The sequence below is a fragment of the Onychostruthus taczanowskii genome, unplaced genomic scaffold (genome assembly GCF_017590055.1).
Source record: "Onychostruthus taczanowskii isolate IOZ18803 unplaced genomic scaffold, ASM1759005v1 scaffold81, whole genome shotgun sequence".
NCBI lineage: Eukaryota > Metazoa > Chordata > Aves > Passeriformes > Passeridae > Onychostruthus > Onychostruthus taczanowskii.
This window is the reverse complement of record NW_024506002.1, coordinates 3564339-3592292: the sequence shown is the minus strand read 5'-3', so window position 1 is coordinate 3592292 and position 27954 is coordinate 3564339. Positions and strand designations below refer to the sequence as shown.

At 57.6% G+C, this 27954-nt stretch overlaps 4 protein-coding genes across 8 annotated transcripts; 2 read left to right on the top strand and 2 right to left on the bottom strand.

The window, feature by feature from the left end:
• Positions 1 to 53: 53 nt before the first annotated feature.
• On the bottom strand, positions 54 to 1236 carry CLDN2 (claudin 2). Its single transcript, XM_041424365.1, has one exon. It carries the CDS (start codon positions 1186 to 1188, stop codon positions 493 to 495), a length of 696 nt encoding a protein of 231 aa, XP_041280299.1. The 5' UTR covers positions 1189 to 1236; the 3' UTR covers positions 54 to 492.
• LOC121346472 (vegetative cell wall protein gp1-like) lies at positions 1216 to 7155 on the bottom strand. The gene is made up of 4 exons (XM_041424321.1): positions 7150 to 7155; positions 6663 to 6815; positions 5566 to 5872; positions 1216 to 1364 (listed from the first exon to the last, which is right to left on the bottom strand). The coding sequence occupies exons 1-4, from the start codon at positions 7153 to 7155 to the stop codon at positions 1216 to 1218; spliced, it is 615 nt and encodes a 204-aa protein (XP_041280255.1).
• On the top strand, positions 5660 to 15557 carry PRRG3 (proline rich and Gla domain 3). 4 transcript variants are annotated; one of them, XM_041424331.1, is made up of 5 exons: positions 5660 to 5728; positions 8900 to 8941; positions 9538 to 9714; positions 12639 to 12799; positions 13308 to 15557. In XM_041424331.1, the coding sequence occupies exons 3-5, from the start codon at positions 9597 to 9599 to the stop codon at positions 13842 to 13844; spliced, it is 816 nt and encodes a 271-aa protein (XP_041280265.1). In that variant the 5' UTR covers positions 5660 to 5728; positions 8900 to 8941; positions 9538 to 9596; the 3' UTR covers positions 13845 to 15557. The 4 variants fall into 4 exon arrangements, 2 of the variants coding, with proteins under 2 accessions (XP_041280265.1, XP_041280266.1); XM_041424332.1 differs by lacking the exon at positions 5660 to 5728 and adding an exon at positions 8527 to 8579; XR_005954082.1 differs by lacking the exons at positions 5660 to 5728; positions 12639 to 12799; positions 13308 to 15557 and adding exons at positions 8536 to 8579; positions 10576 to 10757; positions 10857 to 11041.
• A 659-nt stretch (positions 15558 to 16216) lies between these two features.
• Positions 16217 to 27265, top strand: LOC121346479 (mitochondrial fission factor homolog A-like). 2 transcript variants are annotated; one of them, XM_041424335.1, is made up of 8 exons: positions 16217 to 16366; positions 20237 to 20432; positions 20942 to 21090; positions 21827 to 21915; positions 22483 to 22644; positions 24969 to 25047; positions 25441 to 25608; positions 25680 to 27265. In XM_041424335.1, exons 2-7 carry the CDS (start codon positions 20237 to 20239, stop codon positions 25570 to 25572), a joined length of 807 nt encoding a protein of 268 aa, XP_041280269.1. In that variant the 5' UTR covers positions 16217 to 16366; the 3' UTR covers positions 25573 to 25608; positions 25680 to 27265. The 2 variants fall into 2 exon arrangements, with proteins under 2 accessions (XP_041280269.1, XP_041280267.1); XM_041424333.1 differs by having other exon boundaries at positions 16219 to 16366; positions 25441 to 27265.
• Positions 27266 to 27954: the final 689 nt, after the last annotated feature.

Below are 27954 nucleotides of genomic sequence, written 5' to 3'. Positions count from 1 at the left end.
GTGCCAGAGAAAAGCTCGGATACAGTGTGGCTAGAAAGACTGATTTATTGCGACATCGGTTTGCAACCAGCACTCACCCCCCGCCCCCAGCAGCGACTCCAGACCACGCACATGCCCTTGACCCTGCCGCGATGCCTCCGTGGCCAGCGGGCCGGTCCCTGGGGCCACAAGCCCACTCCCCTTTCCAGGTAGGTTCACTGGGGCTGCAGGCTGGGGTCCCGCCGTGCCAGGAGCTGCCTGCGCGCTGGCAGCACGGAGTAAAGAACAGAAGCCGGATTCAGGGTCCTTCAGCAGTGTAAGCCACCAGCTGGGATCTCCGAGCAGTCACAAGGCTCTCAGATTCCCAGGGAGAGAGCGGGGCCAACCCCCCCACCCCAAGCAGATGAGAGGGCGATGCCGCCGTGCCCTCTGCTCTTACCGCGCTCCCTTGGTGCCAGCCCGGACGCTCTGGGGAGCCAGGAGAGGTGCCAGCCTGGTTCCCCCCTGCAGCCACTACACGTATCCCGTCAGGTTGTAGGAATTGACTTCGCTCTTGGTCTTCTGCACCTGGCTGACGGAGGGCTGGGGGCTCTTGCTCGCCAGCAGCTGGGGCTGGTAGGCGCTGGTGTAGGCGGTCGTGGTGTCCCGGGCAGGGCAGGAGGTGCAGAGGATGAAGCCGCCGACGAGGAGGAGGAGGGAGGAGACGATGCCGAGGTAAAGAGCCTCCCCCAGCTCGAACTTCATGCTGTCGGGGATGACGGGGTTGCGGAAATCCCGCAGCACCACGTGGATGTTCCACACCAGCGGGATGAAGCACAGCAGCCCACCGAGGACGAAGACAGCGCCGCCCGCCACCGCCACTCGGTCCTTGCCCGGCGAGCCCTGGCTGAAGACGGTGCACCTCATGCCCAGGACAGAGAGCAGGCAGGCCAGGGAGGACACGGCGCAGGAGCTCACCATGAGGGCTTGGGCCGCCTGGACATCGGCGGGCAGGTTGAGCAGGGAGCTGTAGATGTCGCACTGGGTGATGCCCGTGCTGTACGTGGCGCACTCCATCCACAGCCCCTTGGTGAAGCTGACGGCTGTCACGATGCTGGAGCCGATGTAGGAGCTGGTTTTCCAGCTGGGCAGCAGCGTGGCCGTCAGCGTGCCGATGTAGCCCAGGAAGGCCACGGTGTAGCCCAGCAGCTGGAGCCCCATGGACACCATGGTGAGGGCTGGCTGTCACCTCTGTCGCTAGCCAAGGCTCGCAGCTTGTCGCCCAGGTCCCTCCCGTGTGCTCACGTTCCCATGGCCCTGCGAGAGGCTCCGCTCGCAGCGCTGCAGCTCCACCCCGCTGCCGGGGGTGCTGGTTTTGTGCAGGGTGGGAGCCCCGGGGAGGTTACCTGCGAGAGCAGAAAGCAATCCCTCCCCGATTAACGATTGACCCAAGCCCGTGGAGGAGCGCCAGGCGCCCTTTCACCTCCGCTATCTCCCCAGGCAGGCTCCGGAGCAGAGCAGCGCTGCCCAGGAAGGACGCCAAACCCTCCCCTGCACTGACGCCGTGGGCAGGGATGGAGAGCCAGCTGCTGCTCTGGGGAAAGTGCCCACTGCCTGCCTCGAGGTTCCTGTCTTCTGTGATGCCTCGAGCTGAGGAAGCCAAAAAGCTATGGCTGCACCATCTTATTTGGGACCTGCTGGAGGTGACTTCAGGTGCTGAAGCCAAAGCTCCCCCAGCTGAGGAAAGGAGATGGCACCTCGTACCATCTGTGTGGAGCTCACCCAAGGCATCTGCAGTCACCCACGACCCACCCCGAGCAGCTGAGGCTCCTTTGGGACAAAAGGACATGGCCACCTGAGATTGAACCGTGGATATCAGCCCTTCTGTGCTGCTGAGGACAAGGATGGAGAGGGATGCATGTGACAGTGACACCTGCATCCCCAGGAGAGCCTGGAGGCGCACAGAGGGCAGAATTACATCAGGGCTGGCACCTCCTTTGCGATGCTTTGTGGAAGCATGCCAGCCAAGCAGGGTGACCTGTCCTGAGGAGGGGTGAGCAGTTTGGGGTGCAGCTCATGCTGGGATTTTGTGCCGGTGCAACCTCCCGCCCACAGCCCTGTACACAGGCGGGGAGAGGTTGGCAGAGGTGGTGGAGAGGGTTGGTTTGTTTTCCCTCTGCTTTGTTTAAAAATTCCTCCTTCTGTGGTGCCTTGCGAAACCGGGCTGAGCCCGGCACGGCGGCCAGTGGCCTCCCTCACCCTGGGAACGCTCCTGGCTGAGCGTGCTGCCACCACCCAGGGCCTGCCCCTGCTCCTGTCCCCCCGCTGCCACCTCAAATGCTTGGCACCAAAGTTTCCCAGATTTCTGTCTGCTCTTCTGTGCTCTCACCAAGACCTCCCACACTGTCTCAGCTGCTGGAAAAGAAACACCTGGGGTGCTCAGGGTGCTCAGGGTGCCAGCAGGAAGGCAAGAGAGGGAGCTCTGAGGTACTTACGGAGGTGGCTGGAGGTGCAGGGTGGGACCAAGGGTGGCTGCAGCCGGGGGGCACCCAGGACTGGAGGCGGCTGCTCGGGGCAGGGTGAGCAGCCAGGGCCCCAGCCCAGGGGATCAGGGGCTGCAGTTGTTCAGCTACAGCTTTGCACAATCCACCTGCAAATCTCCTGGATCAGAGGCTTATTGCAGATCAGAATTAAACCCTTTGGGTGTCGGGAAGGATTGGGGAGCTGGGATGCCTCGCTTTGCTGGTTGTCTATGAATTATTGGAGTAGGTTCACCTAATGTGTTCAGGTTTGAGGCTTCTTGTCATCCTTCTGGACAGCCTTAGTGACTGGCAGGTGACTGGCACCATCCATGTGTCCACTCTGGGCTATGCTGCCTGTATTGGGGTTCGAGGGGCAGTGAAACACCAGCAGGTTGAGCTCCCCACTCCTCAGAGTCAGCCTGAACTTTTGGTTTACTCTTCCTGGCCCTGCTTGTCCTCCACGGGGTTTGTTGTTGTAAGACTACTGGCCCAAATGAGGAGCAAATGGGGAAGGTAATGAGAGCTGAGCTGGCCCTGTGCCCCCTCCTGCTCACCGGCTGCCACAGATGGAGAGGGGCAGGGAGGGCCTCTGGTGACAAATTGTGCTGGGAGCTGAGCAGGGTCCGGTCAGCGTTTGGACAGCAGTGTTTGGATGCTGATAGCAGAGCTACAGCAGGGACCATTTGCTATTTTCTTTCCTTGTCCCAAACTGAAACTCTCCCAGGAGCAGGAGGTGACCAGTTTGCCAGTGGCACTTTTCTTCGAGTGCTTGGGCAGGAGCAGTGGGCAGGGACAGGATGAGTTGCCCTGCTGGCGCCTTGCACTCTCACACTGAGGAGCTTTTCTGTCCCTCCTGCTGTGGTCTATATCTCAAAAACTCAAAGGAGAGGGCAGGGAACACTGCAGAGGGCAAGTGCTTGCTCTGCCATCTGTGGAAGTGGGATCTGGCAGCTCCCTGGGGTGATGGGCCATGGGTGCCTGAGCAAGACCATTGCCCTGATAGTGCCCGAGATCCATCCCTGCCACATGTCCTCCCTCCCTGTCTGCTCTTGAGCCTCTCTCGAGCCATCAGCTGCCTCCTGGTGGCTCTGTGCTTGCCACCACTGTAGCACATCAATGTCCTCGTCATGCCCTTTGTGCTGTCCCCAACACAAGCCCACCACACTGTGCCCGTGGCATGCCCAACACGCAGTCCCATCTCATGCCCAGTGCACTGTCCCAATCCCATGCCCATCATGCTGCCTCACCATTTCCCATCCCTTTCCCATCTCCCCGGCTTCCCTTATGCAAATGGCTACAAAGAACACTTAATCATCCTTGTTAATTGTCTCTACCCTCCCCTGTTCCCCCCCGGAGATTTTCTCACAAATGGTGTCCAAATTTTCCCTTTTGTGTTTTGCTTTTCCACCAGAGATCGCAGCCCCTCCGCCCCCAGCCTCCCCCCAGCCCTCTGTTTACACAACTGGGACAAATTTCACACTGCTGTCCCCACAGCCCCAGCCCCTCGCTCCCCTGCCCCAAAGAATTTGTGAGTCACGGCCGAGGCAGAGCTATAAATGTGTCCCCACCAAGGGTCTGCAGTGTCACAAGGGACAGTGTCTCCTGCCACCATGCAAGCTGCTGCCTGTTGCCTGACTGCCCACGGGCTCCGGGTGCCGGTGGCCAGTGCCTGCCCACCCCCAAGGCTGGAGCAAGGGGCAAGGTACTGGGGGGAGAGGGGCGGGCAGGGGGGTGAGGAAGGTGGGATGGGGAAGCTCCAGCTGGGTTTGGGTGAAGGCTGCAGTGCTGGGGACACTGCTGATGCCAGCGGCCGTGGGTGGCACAGAGGCTGCTGGCACTCGGGCAAGGCCAGCCGGGGGGATGAGGCTGTGGGGCTGAAGCTGCTCTCTCTCCTAGAGCCCTTCCTCTCTGGAGACCGTGGCTGCCCCGAGCCCAGGAGGGACCCACGCCGCGACGGGAGGAGATGGATGCTGTGAGTTTGGCACTCCCCACGTGTGTGTCCCCATGCCCTGCCCGTGGGCTCCCTGCTGGCACAAAACCAGCCTCTCGGCCCAGAGGCTCACTCCGTCCCACGGAATCCTGTGTCCCACGGCTGTGCCGTGCCCACCTCCCCGGGAGCATCCCCCGCGCCTGGGGCCGGGCCAGGCTGAGCCTCCGAGGGGACCCGGCCACAGCAGCCCTGAAAGGGCCGCCTGTTCCCAGCGGGGCGGGCATTCCTCAGGGCGTTAGCTGATGCCTGGGCACCCGCTCTGGAGCACGGGGGAGAGATTACCCTGGCAAAAAGCCTGTCAGGAGGCTGTGGGGGTAGATGCCAGCTTCCCTGCGGTGCTGTGAGCGCTCAGCCCAGGGGCAGGGGAGGGGGAGTTGCTGGGTGTGGGGCACCCCGGTGCCAGCCGTGCGCCCCGCGGGGAGGGGCAGCGGGACCCCGGTGCCACCCGGCTGTGTCTCCCCAGGCTCGGGCTCGGGCAGCGGAGGGGGACGGCGGTCCCAGCAAAGCGCTGGCGTTCTTCCAGCACCCGGTCAGGTACGTGTCCCGGGCCGGGGCCGCGGGCGGGCAGGGCGGGCGCGGCGGGCGGGGGCTCACCCCGGCTCTCCCAACACAGGCTCCTCTGGCCCAAGTCCAAGGCCTTTGACCACCTGTACAGCGTGGGGGAGAAGCTGCTGGAGAACTTCCCGGTGCAGGCCACCCTCTGCTTTTATGAGGACTCCGGCAGCGAGGAGGAGGAGGAGGAGGAGGAGGAGGAGGAAGAGGAAGAGAGGGATGATGAAGAAGAGGAGGCGATAGGGGATGTGACCGCGGGACACCCGCGGAATGCTGGCAGCCCCGGCCCCAGCAGGCCGGCGTGAGGCAACAGGCAGGCAGGCAGGGGAAGGCAGACAGCGCTGCGTGCGGGGCCAGACCCGCCCGGAGCCCCGGCCAGCCCCCGGGGCCGCCCCCGGGCCGCGCCCGCGCTCCGCGGGACCACGGCGGGGCTCAGGACTACGACTCCCAGCGGCCACCGCGGCACCGCCCGGCAGCCGCAGCCCACTCTGATTGGCTGTCGATCCATCCCGAGCAGGGGGACGAGCGTGTGGCCCCGCCTACACTCCCGCCCTGCATCTCCATTGCAAGAGGAAGGCGGCGCGCGCGGGCCGCGGAGGGACGCGATTGGCCGAGGGGCGGGAGGGGGCGTGTCGGGGGCGGGGCCTCCCCTCCCCTGCCCGTCGGCGGGAGGGAGCGGCTGCGGCGGGCGCGGGGCCGCCATGAGGTACCGCCGGGGCGCGGGGTGCGGCAGCGGGGCCGGGGGCAGGAAAGCCGAGCTGCGGGGCCGCGGCTGCGGGGCTGGAGCGGGGATGAAGGGGCTGGTGCCGCGGAGCGGGGAGCCGGGAGCCCTGGGACTGGCGCGGCGTGTCTGGGCGCGCGGCGAACAGCGGAGACGAGGAGGACGTGTCGGTGGGGCGGAGGGTGGGGCTGGAAAGACCCCGCACAGCCGGAGAGGTGGGGTGGGGGACCCCCCTGTGGGGTGACAGGTGACACGGGAGTCTCTGTTGTAGGGTGGCAGGTGAGCTAGGGGACCCCGTTGTAGGGTGACATGTGAGCTAGGGGACTGCGCTGTGGGGTGGCAGGTGAGGAAGGGGACCCCGCTGTGGGGTGGCAGGCAGAGGGGCTCTGCCTTGGGGTGGCAGGTAAGCTGGGGGTCCCTGTTGTGGGGTCACAGGTGAGCTGGGGGTCTCGGCTGTGGGGTGACACTTAGGCTTGAGGGTTCTGCCTGGGGGTGGCTCTGAAGGCTGAGGGGGGGCTGGGATGCCCCTGCACAGCTGGGCAGGTGGGCTGGGGGTCCCTGCTGCAGGGTGACAGATGGGTGGGGGTCCCTGCCGTGGGGTGGCTCTGGAGGCTGAGCGCAGTGGGGATCATTTGGAGCTGGGTTTGGGCACAGAGGGGCCGCGCTGGGCACTGCCCGGACAGCGTGAGCACCAGGGTGGGGTGTGAAGGCTGTTCTGGGAGGGCGAGGTTTCCTGCCCTGTCAAGCGTAGCCGGTGTAGCCTCTTCTCCTCGCCGTGGATCTTGGCACGGAAAAGCCCCAATATTCCTGGGATCCAGCTGAGCCGCTGGCACCGCGGCTACGTGATGCTGGCACAGTCAGCATCCTCCCTGCGCGCCGTGGCGCGTCACTGGGGGCTGCGGGTCCCCCCGACCCGTACCTGGGCCACCCCCAGCCTGTCGAGGAGCTGCCACCTCCCAGCGTGGACCCTCGGGGTCCGCGGGGGGCCGGCTCCAGGCGCGCTCCGTGTTTTCCCGGCACGATTTCCTCCTTTGGCAGCAGTGACGGGAGCGGGGGCGGAGATGGGGGGAGCCTGGGGGAGACACAAATGTGCGACTGCAGCATCCTCACTCCCATGGCTGCATCCCTCGCGCCTCCTCACGGTTGCCTTAGCAACCTCCTATCGATGGGGTATTTATAGAGGATGGGAAGCCGGAGGGGGGGGATCGGGAATGGGTGGGCGTCTGCTAGGTCAGCCTCCAGCTTAAGGCTTCTCTCGGCTTGCGTGGGGGCAGGAGGGATGCTGCTCCCCTTGGCGTCAGCGTGTGCACTGATCCAGCTTTTCCTGCTGGCTGGAGCCAGGGGAGGTGGCCAGGAATTTGCATGTGGAAATAAAAATAAGCGTCTGGGACGTCTGCCCTTCTCACCGGCATTGTTCGTGCTTGGAGGCTTGTGTGCAGCTCCCTGATTGTGGTGCTGTGTGCACTGACACAGATACATGGAAGAAAGTAAAAGAGTGTAAATTAAATGAAACAGCATTAAATTTGTTGCCTGATGTGTGACGCGAGAATATCCTTCTTTCTGTGTCTTTGTTCTCCTGTCCGTCAGAGGGGGAGGATGCCTGTAACAAGGAGGGTTTGTGTGGAAACTGTGGCATCTGTGCTGTGCTGTGCTTTCTTTTATCCTTGGGCTTTGGGTCTCTTTGTAAAAACTGATGACAGCAGAAGTGGGTCAGGTGGTCCCTGCTCAGAGCCTGTGGGGGAATTCATGGATCCAGAGGCCTCTCACATCCCCCCGAAGGGCTCAGAGAAGCAGGATTGAGCTGTGGGGCACTGGAGGCAGCAGATCCCTCCCTTCTGGTACTCTGCTGCTTTCCCTTGCTCCTGCTTCAACTCCAGACTGAGGTTTGCAATCTGAGCTTCCCAAACTGTTGGGAAGAAGCTGCTTTCTCTCTCCGAATGCAGCTCCAGGCTTGCATGCCCTCTTGGCACTTTACAGTGTAGGGGCCTTGGAAAGTGCAGCAAAGCTGATGTTGGCAGGGAGAGGTGCTCCATTTACTGGAAGGTGGCTGTTGTGAGGTGTGCTGGTGTGCAGCATCAGCCCTTCTGTGTGCCTGCCTTTCATGTGAAAGGAGGAGTGTGTTTCCAGCCCTGCTGACCCTGTGAACAGCTCTGTGCTGTCCCTCACCTCACTCCAGCAGAGCAGATCCAAGTGCTTTTGGAATAACTGGATATCTAAAGTCCTGGGCCTGAGAGCAGCGTGTGGTTTAGTTCCTGCTGTTTCTAACCATGCTCCTTCATCTGCAATAAATCCCTGGAGGAGCTGTCCCCTCTGTCTCCTGACAGAGTTGTGGCTTTGCCACAGCAAGTGTCACACACAGCAATAGTCAGCCCAGAGCAGTCAGGAGATCCATGAGGCATTGAGCACAGGCGGCTTTGCCACAGCAAGTGTCACACACAGCAATAGTCAGCCCAGGGCAGTCAGATCCATGAGGCATTGAGCACAGGAGAAGACAAAGCATGGAAAACAAGCAGATATCCTCTGCTTCTGCAGGGCTTTGTTTAACTTCTGTGGGGTTTTGTTTAGTGTAGTTCTGCTTTTGAAGCACAAAAGGTGCTTGTCCAGCTGGAGAGCTGTTGTCCGGGGTGTGCAGAGAGCTCTGTCACTCTTGCTGCTGCCCTCAGCTTGGCCCAACAACCAGATTGTGGGTAGGAGTTGCAGAAGTGAGAACTGGCACGTCTGTGAAGTTGCTCTAAAATAAGATGATTGCTTCACCTGTATCCATCAATCTCTTGTGGGAGGGAAGAGCACAGGCTGCTCCCAGCAGTCTCTGACATGCAGGTCATCTCGTCTGCTGGTGAGAAATGGGGTCTATCCTTCATCCAGTTTTTCCCTTCCTACTTCTCTGGTCTGCAAGGGCCCTGCTTCTCCCTGGGACCTGCCCCAGCACTCTGGGAGCTGAGGGTGCCCTGAGCCCCTCCAGGCAGCTGAAGAGCAGGGAGGCAACTGGAATCCTTGGCTCTCTGCAGGGGCACTGCTGGGCTAGGATCTGCCGTGGGTCCACTGCTCAGCACCATGCTTTCTGCATGAATCTGATCCTGCGTGGTGGAGGCTTGGGCTTTGAGACTGAGTTGGAAATTTAAGCTGTCAGTGACTCTCCTGTTTTCTTCCCTGCAGGTAGGCAGGAGCCCCCCTTGGCCGAGTGAGGCAGCATGGCAAGTAAGTGCTCCCAGGCAAGGCGGAGAGGTGCCGGTGGTGTCGGAGGAGAGAAGGGGGATGTTTGACAGCCACCTCTTAAGAAAGGGGTGCCTGTGCATTTTGGGGGGTATTATTCTCTCTGGGGAGCAGCTGCCATCAGCTGTTGGCCCTAGATGAGGTCTGAGGTCCGGCCTGACTTGTGCTTCTCTCTCCCCTCTGCAAGGTGGGAGTCGAGAGGAGGTGCTGAAGGTCTGACCTCTCCGGGACTACCCGGAGCTGCAGCATTTCTGTCTCTGTGTGGTGCTTGCTGTGCAGGACGGGCCTCCCCAGGGCTCTCTGGGCTGCCTGTCTGTGCTGACATCTCTCACCAGCAGTGCTCCTCATGCCCTTGGCAGAGTGCCCACCCTTGGGGGCCACGCTGCCCTGTGTGGCCAGTGGCACTGGGGCTCTGTGTTCTGTGGAAGCTGCCGAGCTCAGCCCCACCCTGAGCTCGCTGTGGCACACTCAGAGCAGTGCTGGGCCAGCACTGAAGATGGGCTGAGCCTGGCGAGGCTGCAGAGGGGTGTGTGGTCTGTCCAGAGCTGGGCTCAAGCCTCCCTCCTCGCTCTCCTGGGCAGCCTGCACGGAGGCTGCGTGCCCCGGTGTGATGGGAGCGTCAGGAGGACGGCAGCAGTGAATGGGAGATGGAGAGATCTGTCTGGGATCTCGGGATCTGCTCGGAGTGTCACCAGAGCCAGCTGTGAAGGTGGAGGCAGTAGCCATGCTGGGGAGGAGGAGGACCCCAGGGACGACAGGTATGCCTTCTTTCATTATCTGTGCTGTGCTGGTGCGGGAGGGAGCAGAGATCTTTTAAAAAAGCTGCTTTAATCTTCAGTTAATGAGGAGGGTGCCCAGCTGGGTCCCTGCCTTCCTCCACTGCTGCCTTTTCTCCTTCCCAGAGCTCGGGTGCTGGCTCACCAGCATGTCCTGGTGGTGCAAGGTGTCCCCTGTGGTGGCACTGTCCCCTTTATGGTGACTCTGATGTGCAGGGGGGATGTGATGGGCAGGTTCTCTACCACATGCTCCCTGCCATCCCTGGCTGTCCCTCTGCAGGCACAGCCACAGTCCTTCCCAGAGCAGCAGTCCCAGGGTGTCTCCCCCAAGCAGGGCAGCTGAGACATGGGGTGGTGTCCACCAGGGGCCAGCAGCACCCCAGGAAAGCCAGCAGGGCTGAGGTGAGCCCAGCCCTTGCTCCTGCTTCCCCTGCCTAAAAGCTCTGATCTTTCCTGAGCACCGGTTCTCCAGCTGGTGTGGGGAGGCTTGGAGAGGCACAGGGGATGAGCACTGAGGCTGCTGGGCACTGGCAGGTCCCCTCAGCCCCGTGGTTTGGGGACAGGACCTGCTTGGCTGTCTGCTCTGCACATCAGCTGGGGATCCAGTAGAGATGAGAGGCTCGTTTCCTGAGGGCCAGTGGTTTTCCTGCTCTGGTCCTGAGCCACTTTGCACTTTTGAGAGGAGGGGACAGTGACTCATTTTCTGCTCTCCTGCCATTTCTATGTCCCTGAAATAAATTGCATGTGGGGAAAAACACACACCTCTGTCACAGCATGCTTGCAGTTGGGACAGTGCTTTTGATACCTGCCTGCCTGTGTGTCTGTTTTTATTTCCTACCTTAGTGGCCAGCTCAGCATGGCAAAGCAGGGAAGGGGTCCAGTGACTGCTTTCTGCAGGGATGGAAAACTCTGACAGTGAGATCTGCAGCCAAGCTTGTTGCTCTAAGATGTGCTGAGGAAGTTGAAATCCAAGTCTCAGGCTCAAGTGCCAAGGAGGGGAGAGTTTGTACCACGGCCTCATCAAGGTGGGAGGCAAAGGAGGTGAGGCCAGACTTCTTCAGCAAAGTATGGGACATTTGCAGAATGAATGTTGTCTTTGTAAAATTTCATCTCCTTCTGGAAAGGCTCAAGACAAAGTCAGCCTGCCAGCCTGTTCCCTCTCCAGCCAGGATAGCCCTTCTCAGCTGTGAAAGCCAAGGCAAGCTGATCCCTGCCCTTCTGCAAGATGCCTTCTGTGCCTCTTGAAAATGCTTTTTCGGTTGTCCTTGTAAAAAAAAAAATGGTTTGCATAATAAAGTCGATTCTGAGGGAAGATCTGTGACTCACATCATTCATGCTGCTCTTCATTCACACCTCAATGGTTCAGCCCTCTGCAAACTCTCACAGAAGGAAGGCATTAATAAAGCACGAGGGGAAAATGCACCTACACAGCACAAAAGCAGCTCAGCAGCTCACCAAGCCCAGGCTGGTGTAGCACAGTAGTAGTTGTTTCTTACACCACGATCTTGTCCCTGTTTATATTTCCAAATACTCTCACAAATACCTTGCTGTATTGTTTCAGCAGCAGGATACATGGAAGGTAAAGCAGAAGGAAACTTTCTCCCTGGCAAAAGGCTCCTAAGGAAAGAAGTTGGTGGCTTTTCACTGACTGTTTTGCTTGTGGAGCAGTATTTTGTTAGCACCAAGCTGGTCAGATGGGAGATTCTGTCCCCCTGCCTCCTTTGATGCTGCTGCTGTGTGAATGGGTTCACCTTGATGATCCAGTGGAAGACAGCCTGAGGGTGAAGGAGGTAAATAGGTTCCCGTGGATCACCCAGCTGAACTGATTCATCTTCCCAAGGGAAGCAGCAGGATTTTGTGGCTTGGTGGGAAGAGCTGGAAGCAGACTACAGCTGAGCCTGTTGAACTGCATTGTGGAAACACTCATTCATGAAATGTGTGTTTGGATCCCAGAAGGATCATGTTTTGTGTGAAGTTTCTGCTCTCTGAGCTTCTTTGCCTCCTGTGCTGCTGCAGGTCCTGGCAGGTGCCTCCCTCCTGCACCCATGGAGGTGTCTTTCCTGCAGGATATGGAGAGAGGCTTTGATGTCTCTCGTGCAGGCAGTAAGGAGCTGTTCCTGCTCTGTCTGGCTTCAGGACTGCATGTGCTGTGGGAAGACTTGAGGAGTCTCCCAGGCTTTGGGAGCAGAGGAAAGTTTGTGAGGCCTCTGCAACAAAACACAGTGGGGATGAGAGAGTGCTGCTGTGTGAGGAGAGGTCGCTCAGGCCCTTACTCATATCCCCCTGTGCTGTCCCTGTGTTTTGGAGATGTTGGCACTTGTTCTCCTGGGCTTGGGAGAAGACAGTGGTTTCTCTGGGGCCTGGGCAGAGTCCTTGATGCCACCTGAGCTTGCATGACCCCTGAGCAGCTGGCAGCAGGGACACCAGCTTCCAACAGGCTGTTGTGTTGAACTGTGGGCTCTTAAGTCCCTCTCAGTGCTGGCTCCATGTCCTGGCACAGCTCTGTGTCCCAGCCTTGTGGGGTCTTGCTCTCCTGGTGGGTTCTCCCTTGCCCTACAGCAAAGGGGCAGAAAGATGAAATCCATCAGGAGCAGAAGTTGGAAACAAATATTTTTGGAACCTTTTGTCTCTTCCTCAGTTGCTCTGTGTGGCTGCAGCTGCTGCTTCTGATGTCTCTAGCACCTCAGCCCTGACAGGAGGGCTCCTGGTGCCATATGTCTCTGGGCAGACCCAAGAGTCCTGTGCCCCTCTGGCTGTCCTACCTGCTGTCCTACCTGATTGTAGCCCTGGGTTTTTGGTGTTGGGGATGCATGTGGTGTCAGGAAGCTGGGTTGGAAAGCTTGGCTGGGCAGAGGCCAGCTATGGGGCTGTCCCTGCTCAGAATGTCTCTGTCTTGTGTGTTGCAGTGTTCTTGGGGGCCAGGAATGCCCACTCGCTCCTGAAACGCTTTCCCAGAGCCAATGGCTTCCTGGAGGAGATCCGGCAGGGCACCATCGAGCGGGAGTGCATCGAGGAGGTCTGCAGCTATGAGGAGGTCAAGGAGGTGTTTGAGAACAAGGAGAAGACGGTGCGTGTGTCCTGCACTGCTCCCCAGGGCATGTGGGAGGGCTCACACCTCAGCAGGCTGGACACAGAAGGAAAGCACAAGGGGAACAGCCTCTCCTATTGCCTTTGTCTTGTTCTGGCTGCAGGCAGCATGTTGTGGCCTCACTTCCCAGCATGGCTTTCCCTTCCCAGGCAATGGCCTCACCTTGCTTTTGCCAGGACTCCCTGCCCACAGCTGCAGGTTGAGCTGGTGCTCCCATGGCAGGTGTGGCAAATCTGTGCTGTTGTCCGTGATTCTCTAGGCTGGGCTTGGTGTGGAATAAATTTTTCCCTGCTTGCTGTGGGATAGTGGGGGATGATCCCAGGACCTTCTGTGTTGGTCTCACAGCAACCCAGGTTGAAAGGGTGGGGAACATCCAAAATGCTGACCCTTTTGTGGGTGTGGGGAGGGCAGTGGTTATTGCTGGTGGTGGTTGGGGTCCTTCTCCCAGCTGCAGCACATGATGGTTGTTTCTCTGTTCCTGTCACAGATGGAGTTCTGGAAGGGCTACACCAGCTCTGTGTACTCTGTCAAGGACCCCGGGCACAGCACGGAGCGCTCTGACGCTATGTACGTGGTGGTGCCCCTCTTGGGAGTGGCTCTTCTCATAGTCATCGCCCTCTTCATCATCTGGAGGTGCCAGCTGCAAAAGGCCACCCGCCACCGCCCCTCCTATGCCCAGAACCGTTACCTGGCCAGCCGGACGGGCCGCAGCCTGCCCAGGGTCATGGTGTACCGGGAGCGCTCGCAGAGCCAGGGGGAGACCCAGTACCAGCGGGAAGCCAGCAGCCGGGGAGCTGGGGATGCCAGAGCCGCGGGCACCCCCCAGCCAGACGGCACCCTGTGCCCGCCAGAGCATTCTGTCTCCGTCCTCTCCAGACTGTCCAGTGCCACTCCCCCGCCTTCCTACGAGGAGGTGACGGGCCACCCCGAGAGCAGCAGCGGCGAGGAGACCAGCGTCTCCTACAATGACCCTCCGCCCAAGTACGAAGAGATCGTGGCCACGGCCCCTGCCGCGGGCAAATAGCGGGTGTGCCTCCCTGCTGCCTCTTCACACTCTCACACTCACCCTGCCACCCTCCCTTCGCCATGCCTGGGACCCCCTTCTGGTGTTCGTCAGGCCCCATTTCACCTGTACAATCTGGTGCCATCACACAATAGCCTTACCCTCCTAACCAAAAATAGCTGTCCCCAGGTGGGGTGAGGCAGGGCTGTGGGATGGCTCTGGAGCCAGCCAGCCATCTCTGCCCCTCACTCCCAACTCACGTAAGTGCTGTAGCAGCCAGAGCAGAGCAGCAGCTTGTTCCTGGCTCAACCTGGGGGTCTCCCCATGGTGCATTTGATTTCCTCACTTCCCCCTCAAACAGACATAACATTTCCCACGATTAGAGCAGCCTTGCTGCCTCCCTGGGCTGCTGCTCAGCCTCACCCCATGTTCTGGGCCCTGTTCTACTGCTCAGGGCTCTGATTAGGTGACGGAGATGCAGGATTGGTGTGGCAAATTTTTGTCCATCCCTGCCGTTGGTGGGGCCAGCTCTGTGGGGAGATGGTGCTTCCCCCATGTGGATTTGTTGCCAAGTGGGAGTGGGGAGCCCGGTCCACACTGTGGTGCCTGTAGGGATATTTGCTGTGTGGAGATCAGGGAGGAGCAGCTAGAAGGTGCTCTCTGATCTCCTAGATCTCTTTGGAAAGGGAGAAAGGGCTCATGGTGGTCTTGTTCTTGAGGTAAGTGGCTTTGGAGTAGCAGGGCTTTCTCCTGATGCTCTCTGCTCTCCCCTGTGGGTGCTGAGCAGCTGGAGGTCTGGCTGCTGCCGAGCTGATCAAGGGCGTCCTCTCTGACCCCGAGCAACTGTGGTCTCATGGCTTTAAGTGATGGGGATTCAACTCTCTCCTGGAGCGTGGCCTATCTGGTGTTTGCCCCAGAGGTGAGAGCCTGCAGACAGGCCAAACATCCCCTCTCCCTACCCCAAACCTCTCTGCCCTGCCTGGCTCCTCTCTTTGGGACTCTTTGTCCTCCAGAGCAGGTACAGTGGAATGCGGGACCCCACTCGGGGTGACCTCTCAGGTGGGCTGAGTGTTTGGTGTCCAGGGCTGTGGCCTGGAAGTCCTGCTGACAGGGGCAGGAGCCACAAGGCCATGCCTTGGCAGTGAGGAGCAGGGCCAAGCCTGCTCAGGTGGTTGTGTTGCCAGGGCAGGGCAGAGCCAGGTGCTTTGCTGTGGGACCAGTGTCCCCTTTCCCTGGGCCTATAGGGTCCAGGCAACAGGGCTGTCCTTCCCCAGTCATGTCTGATGGATTAATACAAGGGTTGTGCTCCAACCCCCCAGAAGCAGCCCAGAAGCTCCCAGCACTGCCACCACCCGGTGTTCACCCAGCACCAGCCTCTCCACCAGCACCAAAAGGCTATTGTCCATCCATCAGTGGCCTGCATCCCGCCCGGCCCCAGTGATGCCCTCGCAGCTGGTGCCCTCAGCCCAGAGCTGAGGCTTGCCCAGCGTGGCTGCTCCTGGGGCAGGACATGCTGGCACCTCGGCTGTCCCCTCCCCAGCCTTAGCAGGTCGGGGTTATGGGGAGAGCTGAGAGAGCTCAGGGCCAGAGCTAGAAAACACCAGAGGGAGACACAAGGATGCTCCGCATCCTCTGTCTTTGATGCTCAGTCATTATCCCTGCAGTTTGTATTCTGTAAAACTTGGTATATTTCTGTGCAAAAGAAAAGGTATTTATTAAAAAACCCTCACTGTCTGAGTGGCACAGGGTGGCTTTTTCCCACAAAGGGTGTTGTGTTGTGGGGGACAGTGACACCAAGGACTGCCACCATGGCTGCTGGACTGTTCCCAGTGAGGATGGGAGCGTCCGGGAGTGAACCCCAAAGATCCAACTGGAGCCCTGAACTTCACCTGGCCATGTGGTGTACCCTCGGAGAAACCTGAAGGGTGTCCTGCGAGCCCCGAGCTGCCGGCAGGTGAGGTGCAGAAAGGTTTTCTGAGGGTCTTGGAGGGGATTGAGGTGCACAGGTTGTCCTGCCGTCCTCTGTGCGCTCCTAAACCCCTTAGATAATCCCCTTTAAATAGCAAGACTAGGGCAGCGGGGGATTTATTTTAAGTCCTTTCAAACCCAGATTTTACGGTCAGGTCTTGGACCATGTCCCCATTCAGAAGTGTTTAAAATTGCCGTTAATCCCAGAGGGATCCTTTATCTCTGCGAAGGGCCGAGATTAGCTCCGGCACGGGGCGGCCCCGGGGCTCTGCTGGGCCGGGGGCTGCGGGGAGCGGGCTTTGCCCGGGGCTGGGGACACGGGGAGGGTCCTGGGTCTGCTTCTGCCCCTGGCGACAGCAATCCCGGTGTTGTAGCACGCGGCTGAGCACGCCTGAGGGAGGACACGAGGGCTGCCGGGGGAGGTGCCACCAGGATAAATCCCAACGTGTTAATTACCGGCTGCGGCTTTAAGCGGGGAGAGACCGGCTGGGCACCGGGGGCCGGGCTCCTCTGCCGGCACCGCCCCGTCCCGGCTGTTTACAGGTCCGGCGAGTTGCGTGGCCCTGCGACACACAGTAAGTGTCCCTCCCCGGGCCGCACTGTCCCCTTGTCCGCTCGCACGGCCGGGCCGGGGCTCTGCGGGCCGCTGCAGCGTCCCCGGGGCAGGGCCGGGATGTCCCCAGGGCCGGGAGGGCGTGGGACCCCCCTGTGCCTTCCCCGGCCGGGTCCCCTGCCGTGTGTCCCCGCAGCCGCCCGGCGTGCCCGGAGCCGTGCTGAGGCAGCGGGCTCATCCCGAGCCCGGTGAGGATCCTGCAGTGCCGGGGTCCCTCTCCGCCGGGACACGGTGTGTCCCACCCCCGTAAGGATCCTGCCGTACCGGGGTCCCTCTCTGCCGGGACACCGTGTGTCCCCGAGCCGCAGGGCAGAGCTGGCAGAAACCCACCGCCCCCTCCAGCTCCCCACCCGAACGGGGTGTGCTGGACCCCGCCTGCCTTGTCTGGGGTGTCCCGGGCTGGAGAGGGACAGAGGGAGGTTGTGGAGTTTCCCTCCCCAGGTCAGGTTTTCCTGGCTCGCAGGACTTAAAGCTACTCTGGTTTAGTGAGCCGGAAATTCCCTGTAGCTGCAAATCCAAGGAGAAGTGCCAAAGCAGAGGCTGAGCCTCTCCAGGCGAGTGGGGGGTGCTTGGCAAGAGCTCGAAAAAGCCCTAAAGAAAGTTAAAGGAGGAAATCCAGCCACTTAAGCATTTTGTTCTTATGAGTTTTGACAGCTGATTTTTTTTCCCCTTTCTTAATAGCTTAGTCTCAGAGCCTCCTTCTCATTCTCTCCCATCCCTCTGTTCCTTGGGAGCTGCAGTGGTTTCACAGGTGATTAGAGAATGAACAGATCTGCCCTCTCCAGATTTACTGTTATTAATATAAGCTGGTTTCCCGGAGAACAGCCTGGGAATGCAACACAGGCTGCTGGCTCCTCTGAAGCACCACAGATGTGAAGGAAAACCTGGTGCTCTCCATGGCTGTGTACCCTGGCTGTGGGTCTGAGGCAGGTTTCTCCTGTGGGACTGACACATTTTGGGACCATCCCAGGAATTACTGTCCTGTTTCTGAGAAGGGGATGCCTGAAAAATCCAGTTTCTTTGGAGTTTTGGGAGTGTGTGTGTGATGAGACCCATGGGTTGGGGCTGGGCAGGGTGCTGGGGATGGTGTGGGGCCCCCACTGGGTGCCCACAGTGCCTCCAGGACAGACCCAGTGTAGGACAGGGATGCAGTGTCTGCAAGGCTGCAAGCAGGGAATCACCACTGCTGGTGCTGGGCAAATCCCTGTGTAATTAAAGGTTTTTAATGGCAGAGGAGGAGGGAGCAGCACGAGGCGAGTGATCACTGGAAGTGCTGGTTGAGGCAGGTGCAGAGCTGGTTCTGCCACCCTCCTGTACCCAGAGTGTCAAGGCCTGGCGGCTGCAGGGGACAGGTCCCATGATCCTGCCCCGGGGATTTTCTTCTGCTCCTCTACCCTGGGTGGAATCCTAAAGGGTTGAAGGGGGCTGGGGAAGGTGAGGGTGTCCAAAGTGCTCTGAGAAACAGCAGTGAGGGATGTGGTGGGCCCTGGCTGCTGCTGGCCCCTCTTAGAGTGGAGAATTTTTTCTAGAAGGAAAGAAGGACCTTTTTGGGCATGGTGAAATCAAAAGGTGCCAGCAAGGAGGGTGCAGGATGCCGTGCATGCATGTTTGGAGTGCCTGGGCAGCACTGGGATTAGGCTGGGGTCTTCCAGCCTCAGCACCTCTTGCTTGTTGGGATTTTCTCCTCAACTACAGATTTTTGGGAAAGAATAAAGAGTGCATATGCTGGGAGCCAGGAAGGTAACTTTTGGGGCTCCTTTCCCAAAAGCGTACATTGATTGCCCTCTGCTTGTGTGGCTTGGTGAAAGTCTTGGGACATTGTGGCCCCAGAGCACTTCTCAAAACCCTGGGACTCAGCAAAAGGGAAACTGAGGCACAGGACCACCGTGTGTGCTGAGAACTGCAAAGCCCCAGGTGGTGTCCATGTCCCATTGGGGGAAGTGGATTTATAGAAAATTGTTAAAACTCACTGTGGTAACACCCAAAAACCATCAAAAGAAAACATGGAGAAAAAAGGTTTACCCATCATACAAGAAACATTTAAAGTGTATTGTAATTAAGAAGTTGTTAACTTCTGATTACAGTAGTGTCAATTATAACATCTGTATTGTCTCACCCTTCACATAAGACTAAAAATAGAATAAAAGTTTTTAAAACGCCTCTCAGTTTCCCCATCTCTAAGCCAAAAAAAATTATAATCCAACATCGCGTGTCCTGGTCCTGCTGTCAGCTGCTCCCAGGAGCAGGGAGAACTGGGGGCGCATCCCTCCTTGGTCCCACCTGGAAGAAGGCAGAGCTTGGAGCTCTGCTCCAAGCTGAGGAAGGGGATGCGTGGTTTTCCTTCCCCTCTGGGAGGGTGGTTCAGCATCTGGCAGCTCTGCTCAGGACAAAGTCCATCCTTACTGGATGTGGGTTACCCAAGGAGTGCTGGATCATGGGGGGAATGGGGTATGGCCCTGGGGATACTGCAGTGATCGTGTGTGTGGAGAAAAACTGAGCACCAAAGCCTTTCCTGTGGTAACCTGGAAGTCCATCCCCCCCAAAAAAGTGTGTTTTGCTTTTAGAAACTCATTTTTCCTCAAAGGTGTGTATGAACACAAAAATGTGATTTCAGCCCTCAAAATTATTTTCTGGATGGAAAGTAATTTTTTTCACTAGCACTGAACTGTGTGCTGAGCCCTTTCCTTGCTGTCAGTCAAGGCAGTGGGTGGTAAGCTCATACCTGGCTCCCAGGACACCTGCAGCCTTGTCCCTGGCAGCTGTCCCTGTGGGACATCCCCTTGTCCCAGACAACTCCTGCAGAGTCTGTCTTTTGCCTTGTTTCTGCCTGTGTTTTATCTGTCTTACAGCCTGTTGTGTTGTCCCTGTGCAGGTGCAAGAAGAGCTGTCCCTGTTGTCACTTTGCAGCTTTCTTGCCCTCTGTGTGAAACCCCAGGACACCTGAGGACACCTGCAAAGATGTGTGTTGCAGCAAACCTCTCATTAGGGGTAGAAGTGAGCCAAGGCACAGACTCTCATTTAACAACATGGAAAGGGTCCTGTTTATTCCTCTTCACAGCTTAGCCATCCTGACTGACTACAGCAAACTTCTGCTCTTGGCTTCTCTCACAGGCTGACTGCTGGCTGTTTCCTACTGTTGGGACATCCCCTTGTCCCAGACAACTCCTGCAGAGTCTGTCTTTTGCCTTGTTTCTGCCTGTGTTTTATCTGTCTTACAGCCTGTTGTGTTGTCCCTGTGCAGGTGCAAGAAGAGCTGTCCCTGTTGTCACTTTGCAGCTTTCTTTCCCTCTGTGTGAAACCCCAGGACACCTGAGGACACCTGCAAAGATGTGTGTTGCAGCAAACCTCTCATTAGGGGTAGAAGTGAGCCAAGGCACAGACTCTCATTTAACAACATGGAAAGGGTCCTGTTTATTCCTCTTCACAGCTTAGCCATCCTGACTGACTACAGCAAACTTCTGCTCTTGACTGCTGGCTATTTCCTACTGTAATACGACTGCAAGTGTTTCCTTGCTGCCTCTGACCACAGGCTTGGACTGTGACTGCAGGCTCTAATTTTATTAGAGACCCAGACTAACCTCACAGCAGATCTTCTGCAGCAGCAACTCTCTTCCTTCTTTCATTCTTCTTTGTGTCTCTCTGGGTCATTCCTTCTTCCTCAGATGTCCTCAAGGTCCTCTTCCTCCAGGCTCTCCCTGACTGCCCAACCCATCCCTTATCTTTACTAGTCACAGCTGGGACCCATTCAAGGCAAGGCTGTTCTTTGGTAATTAGTCCAGCTGTGACTTTCCAGGGGTGAAGTCCCCTGTAATCCCTCCTTCTTCACCTGCAGATGTGGCCGCTTTGGGGGCTCGACCTGAACCGTGTGCGCTGTGACCTGCTCTTCACAGAAGCCATCAACCAGAGGATGCAGGTTCCCAACAGGCTGAAGGTGGCAGAGAGCTGCAGCCCTGGGGACAGGAGGACAGTGACAGAGGATGTCCCTGCGTCCTTTCGGATGCACATCCCTGATAGGATTTCTCTGGCAGGTAAAGCTCTGGGTTGTCTTTTGGGGTGGGGCACAACATCCTAGGGAGTAGAACCCCTTTATAAACCCCCCCTTTCCTTTGCTTTGCTGGAGGAGAGGATGGGGGCAGATAATGCAGGCAGTTTTCTTCAGGAGTGTAGGGCAGGATGGTGGATGGCTCGGGAAGAGGTGGGCAAAGGTCACCAACAGAAGTCTGGAGGGGCCTTAAGTCCAACAGGTGAGGAGCAAAATGTAAAGACATCTCTCTCCATGTCTCTTGCAGTTCCCTCTTGGCCTTTGCTAGGGTCCCTGCTTTGGGATGCAGGACATTTGGCCCTGTCTTTGACAAACAGCTCTGAAACCTTGCTGTCCTGAAGCAGTGCCTCTGCCTCTCTGGGCTGCCCAAAAAACCCAGGGCATAGTGTTCATCTGGCACTAAACACAGGCTTGACTCTCCACTTGGGTGCATCTTTCTTCCCCCTCCTGAGGCCATTCAGGTTGGCTTAATTCTTCCCTCTCTCCTTCCTGTAGAGACATCAGACACCAGTTTGAGGCCAGTGCTGTTGGCCCAGCCAAGGAAGGTCCCCTCTGTTGTGGTGCACGTGTCTCCAGAGCCCTCTGGGGCCCTCCCTTTCCTGCCCCCAGCCAGCAGAGCCAGCGCCCAGCGACGCAAGCGATCGGTACTGTACGGGCAGGGACGGGCTGCTGGGGTGGGGAACAGGAGCAGTCCCAAATTTGGGGTTCTCCAGATCGCTGTTGTCACCCCAAGCCAGGATTCATCTTCCAGGAGGCCCTAGGAGTGAGGGGGTAGGGATGGTGGGATCTCTTTCTGACCCAGAGCCAGTGCACACCTGTGTGCTGGGACCTTGATCCAGCCACATCTCCTGCTGCATTTTGTGGGCAGGAGGTAGGCTAAGGTAGCTGCAGTCTCACCACTGGCTGCTGCTGCTACTTTTTCAGTCCTGTTTTCCTTCTTGATGAAGTATGTGGCAGAGCTGGCTCATTACAGCAGTGTAAAGGGTTCTGGGGTCAGAGCCAAAAGCAGATTTTAGCCTTGTGTGAAACTCTTTCAAAGAGAGGTCCCAGGCATGGGCAGGCAAAGACTTCATTTGGTTGCTGGAGCTGCTGTTCCTCCTCCTCAAGTGCTTCAACCTCCCTGAAATTTGAGAGCTGATCCTGGGTGGGTTCGGTTCAGGGTTTTTGATCTGGCTGGAGCTCAGCTCAGCAGGCTGGTGCTGGGGACCCTGTGTCTGCTCTGGGCATGTCTCCCCCCTGCACAGCATCACCAGGCTGGGGCTCCTGTGGAGCTCCCACTGAGTGCTCTCCCGTGCTGATGGGCCCCTGGCCCTGCAGCCCACACAGGGCACCAGGCTGGGCTCAGCCCTGTGCTGACGTGGTTGTGTTCCATTCCCGCAGGGCCATCACAGCAGCAGGGCACGGAGGGACAGGACCCCGAGTGACAGTGCCCAGGTGGCCTTGCACAGCCCAGGACAGCACCATGAGGGGTGAGCACGGGCCCAGAGTCACCCAGGGCAGTGGGGAGCAGCATCTCCTCTCACTGGGCTGTTTTGGAGCTCTCTGGAGTGGGTGTCCTGGGAGGGCCGTGGGGGATCCTCATCAGAGCAATGCAGTGCCTGGCAAATCCTGCTCATCATGAGAGGAGCGTGGCCTTTATTGCCAGAGACGTTTGTGCTGGGCAGCTTTGAAGGCAGCTGTGCTGTTCCCCAGGCCTCTGCTCATGGCCTTGGGCTCCAGAGTCTCTGCAGTGGGGGAATTGTCTCTGAACTAGTCCTGGAGCAGGGACTGGTGTCCCATTTGAAGTCCTGAGCTGCCCTGGGTGGCAGGAGGGCATCATGGCACACTGTGCTTGGCTTTGGAGGAATCAGGTGGCTGCTCTGAGCCTGGGGGCTGCTGGAGAGGGTTCTCCCAGCTGATGCCATCAGGGTCTGGGTGCCAGTGGCATTGCCCAGAGATGTTGGAGCTGCTGAAGGGATGAGGGGCAGTGCCTGGTGCCAGGCTGTGCCCTGTCATGCAAGACAGGGAGTAACAGGCATGATTCTGTGTGCACCCAGGCCAGACTCCTGTCCCCTGCCTGCTCCCCGTGCCCCACTCCCCCTCTTCACAGAGGCAGGCAGGATCTACTCCGTGCAGAACATCTTCCAGACCATGTACCTCCTGGGCCAGGTGCTCTTCCACCGTGTCCAGGACTCTCTGTGGGACCCGGTGCCGTGCAGGTGACTTGTCCTGAGCCAGCCCTCTGTCACTGTGCAAGGACTGGCCTGTGCCTTGCTGGGGCACGAGCCAGGCATGATCTCTGTAAGCTCTGGGCTGCAGGATGGTCCTGCATGGCTGCCTTGGACTTCTTTTCTCACTTGTCCTGTGTGCCAGCTCTGGGTGCCAGGCCTTGGTGCACCTTACTAACCCAGCCAGGCTTGAGTCTGCTGCTCAGCCTAACACCAGACCCCTGGGCACCCTGAGTGACCCTGTGCTGCTGTGGCATTGCTGGGGGGTTGCTGCTAAGCAAGGACTAATTTTTCTGTGCTTTCATAGCTTGTTGGAGAGGGGTGTGTGAAGAGAATGAAAATCCAGAGCAGATGGCCTGGCCCAAGTGCTGTCCCTGAGACAGCCTCTCCTGCGGGCTCCCAGCACCTTTGGCTGTGCCTTGGTCACTCTTAATGAGCCTTTCCATGAACTGGCTGCACTCATCCCACAGCCAGGGCCCCTGGCCAGGCTGGGTGTCCCTTTGTGCTCCCTGGAGCAGGTGTGCAGTGGCCTCAGTCCCTCCAGATGTGCTGGAGGAACCATCTCCACCACCCTCATCTGTGCCACTGCGGTAAGTTCTCTTTGCTCAAAGACATCCTTGCAGCCTTAAGGTGTCCCCACTGCTCCAGGGCTGCTGAGCACCTGGAGGAACATCTAAATACTCCTCATTCTCCTTGAGCAAAGCCTCCAGGCAGAAAGGGAGGAGAACCAGCATCCATCATCAGGGCACATCCTGCCTTCCCTCCCCAGCTGGCTGCTGCTTGCTGAGGATCCAAAGTGATGGCTGTGCTTTAAAAACTGGAGACTGAGGCTGTCTTCAGACATATTTTTCATTTCTTAATGACCAAGAGATCTGGTTAGTGGCTACAAAAGACCTTCTCCCTCCTCCCTCCAGCAGTGGAGGACATGCAGGCCATGGTAGCCTGCAGAGCTGCTGTAATGCAGGGGGGTCACTCTGGGGCTCCTCCCCAGGCCTTGATCTCCTTTTGAAACCAGCCACCCTCAAACACTTCTTCTTAGTACTTTACATCCCTTCAGATGCAGACATCCCTTAAATATGACAGCTTTGTACCCCTGTGCAACAATAAAAAAACCAAAAGACTGTGCTGACTTGTTTGTCCTGAAATTTTAGCAAAGTCTGATCTCAGACAGAGCCTGGAATAGCTGACAGTGACCTCTTGAAGGGTATGAGTCACCAGAAGGCAATTTCTAGTCTACTTTAAAGGGTTTCTACCTGTATCAGCTGGGATTTTGAGTGAAAAGCTGCAGGATGTGTCCTTTTTTCATGGTTCTCTACTGGGGAAATTGCATTTTCTTTCTGTTGTGACTGTCATTTTACACTGCAGCTACATTTTGTGCAGGTATTATCTCACAAATGGAGTTTCAGACAGGGATTCAGTGAATCTCCACATGCTCTTCTGGCTTGTCTTCAGCGAGATCAGCATCATGTTGCAAGCAGGGATAAACACCCTCTCCCCCCCGGGGCTCCAAGGAGTGGGGTTAGGTGCTTGTTAACCCCCAGGGGATCAGTGAGTGCCTGTGTGAGTTATTGGTGTGCACAGGGGATTTTTGGTGATAGAACAGCTGACTCTGGGCTAGCCTATGATGACAGGAATTTATATTTTTCTCACTGTGGATGTACTTTATTTTGTGACTCAGTGGTGTGGACCCTGCAGTGAGGCTGTGCCTCCAGGGACTGCCCTGGAGACCAGTGGTCTGTACTGCCTCTGCCAGTGCAGCACGTCATTGCAGTCGGAGCCCTGTGTTTTCAGGGAGGGAAAAAGGTGATGAACATTTGGGTTGCTCGTTTATGTTTCAAATTGCAGGTAAAATGTGCTACAAGAGCAAAAAGTGATAGCTCCCTCCAGCTGATGGCAGCTTCCTCACCTGCTGATGTAAATGGGATCACCCCTCCACTTCAGCATTGTCCTTTGGCTCCTCTTTACCTGGCTGCCCCTAAAGATGTTTTGTCCAGCCCTCAGTGAATTCCTGGGACTACAGAGGATGGATGCTTAGTAGAAATGTTTTCTCTCTGTTGCACCTCTAAAGAAATACAAGCACGTGTTTCCTGTTACCTGTCTTGCCATGTGCTGTCTGTCTGTCTGGCCCCTTTGGGTGCATGCTGGGGGCTCAGGAGAGATCAGCAGATGCTGTGCAGGTGCTGTTTGCTTCCTCCTGGTGCAGCACAGCCTGGCACACACTCCCTGCATGGCTCAGCTCCCCGTGCTGCATTTTGGGGGTCAGCTGCATCCCACGAGCAGTTCTGGTCCACCTGCATCTCTGCTTTCCTCCCCAGCTCCCAGGAGCCCGTCCCAGCTGCAGAGAGCCCCTTGGAGGAGGCCGGGGTGACGGAGGTGGCAGCAATGAGAAGGCAGGTGAGATGGCTGCACATGCTGCTGGGAAGGCCACAGGGCTGGGTGAGGAGGCTGCAGGGAGCAGTTGCTCAGTCCTGGTGGGCTGGTGCTGTCAGACTGGTCCTGCCTTAAGGAGAGGACTTAGATGTCTGTTGATCCATCGAGCTCCTACCCTGAGGGGCTGCAGGACCCAGCCAGACCCCTCTGGTGGCAGTGAGAGGGGCTCAGATGCTCTCTGATGGGAAAAATCTTTTCCTGAAGCATCTGCTGCAGACCCGAGGTGCTGCTGCCACTCCCTCAGAAAGAGGAGGACCTTTAGAGAAGGAGGACCTGGAGGAGCAGCAGCTCCCATCTGTGCATCCCCAGCTGTCCCATGCCTCTGGGTGTGACAGTGCCCCTGTGCTTCCCTTGCAGCTGGCCAGGATCTCGGGGAGGCTGCGTGTGCTGGAGGAGCAGTGCCACGCCTGGAGACAGAAGGAGGCCCTGGTGTACTCCGTGATGATCTCTGCTTGCCTCATCAACACGTGGCTCTGGCTCAGAAGATGACAGCCCGTGCCCAGCCTCCCCTGCTCACCTGGGAGGGTGGGTGAGGGCAGGGACAGGAGCACTTCTCATGTACTTGCCAGCAGTGAAACTCTTTTTTTCTTGACTAGGACTGTTTTTTGCACTGTGGACCCTCAAGAATGTGTGTCCTTCAGGCCTTGGTGACAGTGAAGGTGTGAGAAGCTGCTGTGCAGAGCTGAGGTCTCTGAAGAGCCTGGTGGCTGGCACAGGAGGCGTCTGTTCTGTGCAGTTGCCCTCAGGCTGCCAGAGGAGATGCAAACCTGAGGAGCTGAGTGTTTGTGGGGTCCTGTTACAGTCACAGCCTGGCCACATCCCACCTTGGAGATCTCAACTCTGACCACATAAAAGTTCTCAGCCAGCTGCTGTGGTCTATTCCTCACTTCTGTAGAGTGACTGAGTGTTTCTAAACTTCTGCTGGGTTTTCTTTTCTTCCTTGTGCAACTGCTGCTTGGTGGTGGTGGTGCTGCCAGTCTCCTGTGCCACAGCCCCTCTTCCAGGAGTGGAGCTGGAGGGGCCAGGAGCTCCCATCCCTGCAGCCACAGCAGGTTTGCAGATGTTCAAATGTAAGAGCCTTGCTGACATCTGGGCTTGTCCAGGGGCTTGGCTCTTTCCCAGAGAGATTTACATTGGAAACCTCCCCATGGTGACTCTCTGGATTATAAAACCTCAGAGCAACAGCAATAGCATCAAAAAGGTCAGGGAAAATAGATATTTGTTAGGCTCGCCGTGGCAGAGGGGAGTGGAGGAGTGTCTCTCCCAGGTCTTGCTGCCAAGCTGCAACTTCAGTGATGGTGCAAGAACATGGGTGAGAGAAATTCCTGACCCAGTTGCTCTTTAGCTGTGAACAAGCTCAGTTTAACAGCTTTTCTGTTTGTTCCCTTCTCCAGAGTTTATTAACACTTGATTCTGAGGTGACTTTGAGATGTTTTTGGAGGTTCATCCAGCACATCTGCTGGAGTTGTGCATGCAGGCCCTGGGGGCAGGTTCTGGCAAGGCTTAACAGGACCTCTCTGTGTCACCTGTACCTAATTATAGCTGGATCTACATGTCATCCAGATGTCCCCATAGCTTATTTACAGACATCAGTGCTCGGGTGTTTTCTGCTTGACACCGCGTCAAGCGTCCGTGACTGCAAACCTGGCAGCTGGACAGGGACTAATAAATAACTGTCCCCAGGTAATTGCAGCTCTGAACCTGTGGCTGATTGCTGAGCTGAGTGCTGCATTTCCTGCAGGCCAGAGCCAGGGTGCTGTGGTGGGCTCGGTGTGCTGTGCTGTGCCAGGGGCATGTGCAGGGCAGGTGGCTCCTGTGCCTTGTGGGCAGGGTCAGCAGAGGACCTGCCACTCCCGTTCTGTGAAAGGGGGTGGGAGTCAGGCCAGGAAATGAGGTAAATTGTCTGGTTTCTCTCCTTCGAGAGGTGTTAATGTGTTGTGGAGGAAGCTTGTGCTTGGGGTTTATTTTAGGGTGAGAAGGGATGACTTTGGGAAGGCACACCACCTTCCAAGTGTGGCTTGAAGGTGTTTGGAGGAGAGGTGGCCAAACTGGGTGTGTTCTCATGAGCTAGTTACTTTCAGGTTGTGGATGACATGACTTCTATGTAAGGCATAAATGCTGGTGTAAATCTGGAAGCACTGACCACAAAATGCATATTTCAATAAACTCTGTGTGTTCTGGACGTGTTTATTTTCTGTGGAGTCTGGTCCTGATGTCCCAGTAAGTGGGAACAGGTAAGGTTTATTCCCTTGGCAGCAGGACTGTGACCTGCTCGTGGGTGTCTCAGCCCCATGGATGAGGGGGAGTCTTGAGTAGAAAAGCTTCTGGTTAATGCTGTCCCTGTTGGAGTGTGATGTTTTATTTCCTTTTTTCTCTCCCTTGCCTCCTCCTCCTGGCTGCTTTGTCCCAAGGCAGCACACGTGGCAGAGCTGGGTGTCCCCAGGGGCCACTGCCACAACAACTGCACAGCAAATAAAGTGTTTTGTGCACGATGGTGCTCGAGGGAGCAGCTCCTGGAGTTCCCATGTTCCTTTTGGAGGCAGCTGCAGGCAGGGAGCAAAAAGAGAATTGGAAGGGGGGCACGTTGCTGCCAGTGCTCCTGGTGAGCTGTCACCTGCACTCTGTGATGGGACAAGAGCAGGGTGACATCCTGTGCTGCCGGGTGCTCGCCCAGGAGCCACAGCCCCAGCCAAGCCTGAGAAATTCTGTGTTCCTTTGGACTCCCTGCTGCGTGGGTGCTCAGGGAGATCAGAACAAGTGGAATTTAAGGCTTTGAAGGGGAAAGGAAAAGGTAAACCTTTGATAGCAAAGATAAAAGAGACTCCCGGTGCTGGTGCTTTCAGATCTGCCCTGCACAAGGTGCAGCACTCC

What these genes read in the sequence shown, in the direction of transcription:
- CLDN2 (XM_041424365.1), bottom strand. Translation starts at nt 1,188, where the DNA reads ATGGTGTCCATGGGGCTCCAGCTGCTGGGCTACACCGTGGCCTTCCTG.
- LOC121346472 (XM_041424321.1), bottom strand. An exon ending in ACAGGCTGGGGGTGGCCCAG is followed by an intron (nt 5,873 to 6,662) that starts GTACGGGTCGGG and finishes CCGCGCGCCCAG; the next exon opens with ACACGCCGCGCCAGTCCCAG. An exon ending in TGGAGATGCAGGGCGGGAGT is followed by an intron (nt 1,365 to 5,565) that starts GTAGGCGGGGCC and finishes CTGCTCTCGCAG; the next exon opens with GTAACCTCCCCGGGGCTCCC.
- LOC121346479 (XM_041424335.1), top strand. Translation starts at nt 20,237, where the DNA reads ATGTGGCCGCTTTGGGGGCTCGACCTGAACCGTGTGCGCTGTGACCTG. An exon ending in TGGGACCCGGTGCCGTGCAG is followed by an intron (nt 22,645 to 24,968) that starts GTGACTTGTCCT and finishes TTTCCTCCCCAG; the next exon opens with CTCCCAGGAGCCCGTCCCAG. An exon ending in TGGCAGCAATGAGAAGGCAG is followed by an intron (nt 25,048 to 25,440) that starts GTGAGATGGCTG and finishes CTTCCCTTGCAG; the next exon opens with CTGGCCAGGATCTCGGGGAG.
- PRRG3 (XM_041424331.1), top strand. Translation starts at nt 9,597, where the DNA reads ATGGGAGATGGAGAGATCTGTCTGGGATCTCGGGATCTGCTCGGAGTG. An exon ending in GAGGACCCCAGGGACGACAG is followed by an intron (nt 9,715 to 12,638) that starts GTATGCCTTCTT and finishes TGTGTGTTGCAG; the next exon opens with TGTTCTTGGGGGCCAGGAAT. An exon ending in TTGAGAACAAGGAGAAGACG is followed by an intron (nt 12,800 to 13,307) that starts GTGCGTGTGTCC and finishes TTCCTGTCACAG; the next exon opens with ATGGAGTTCTGGAAGGGCTA.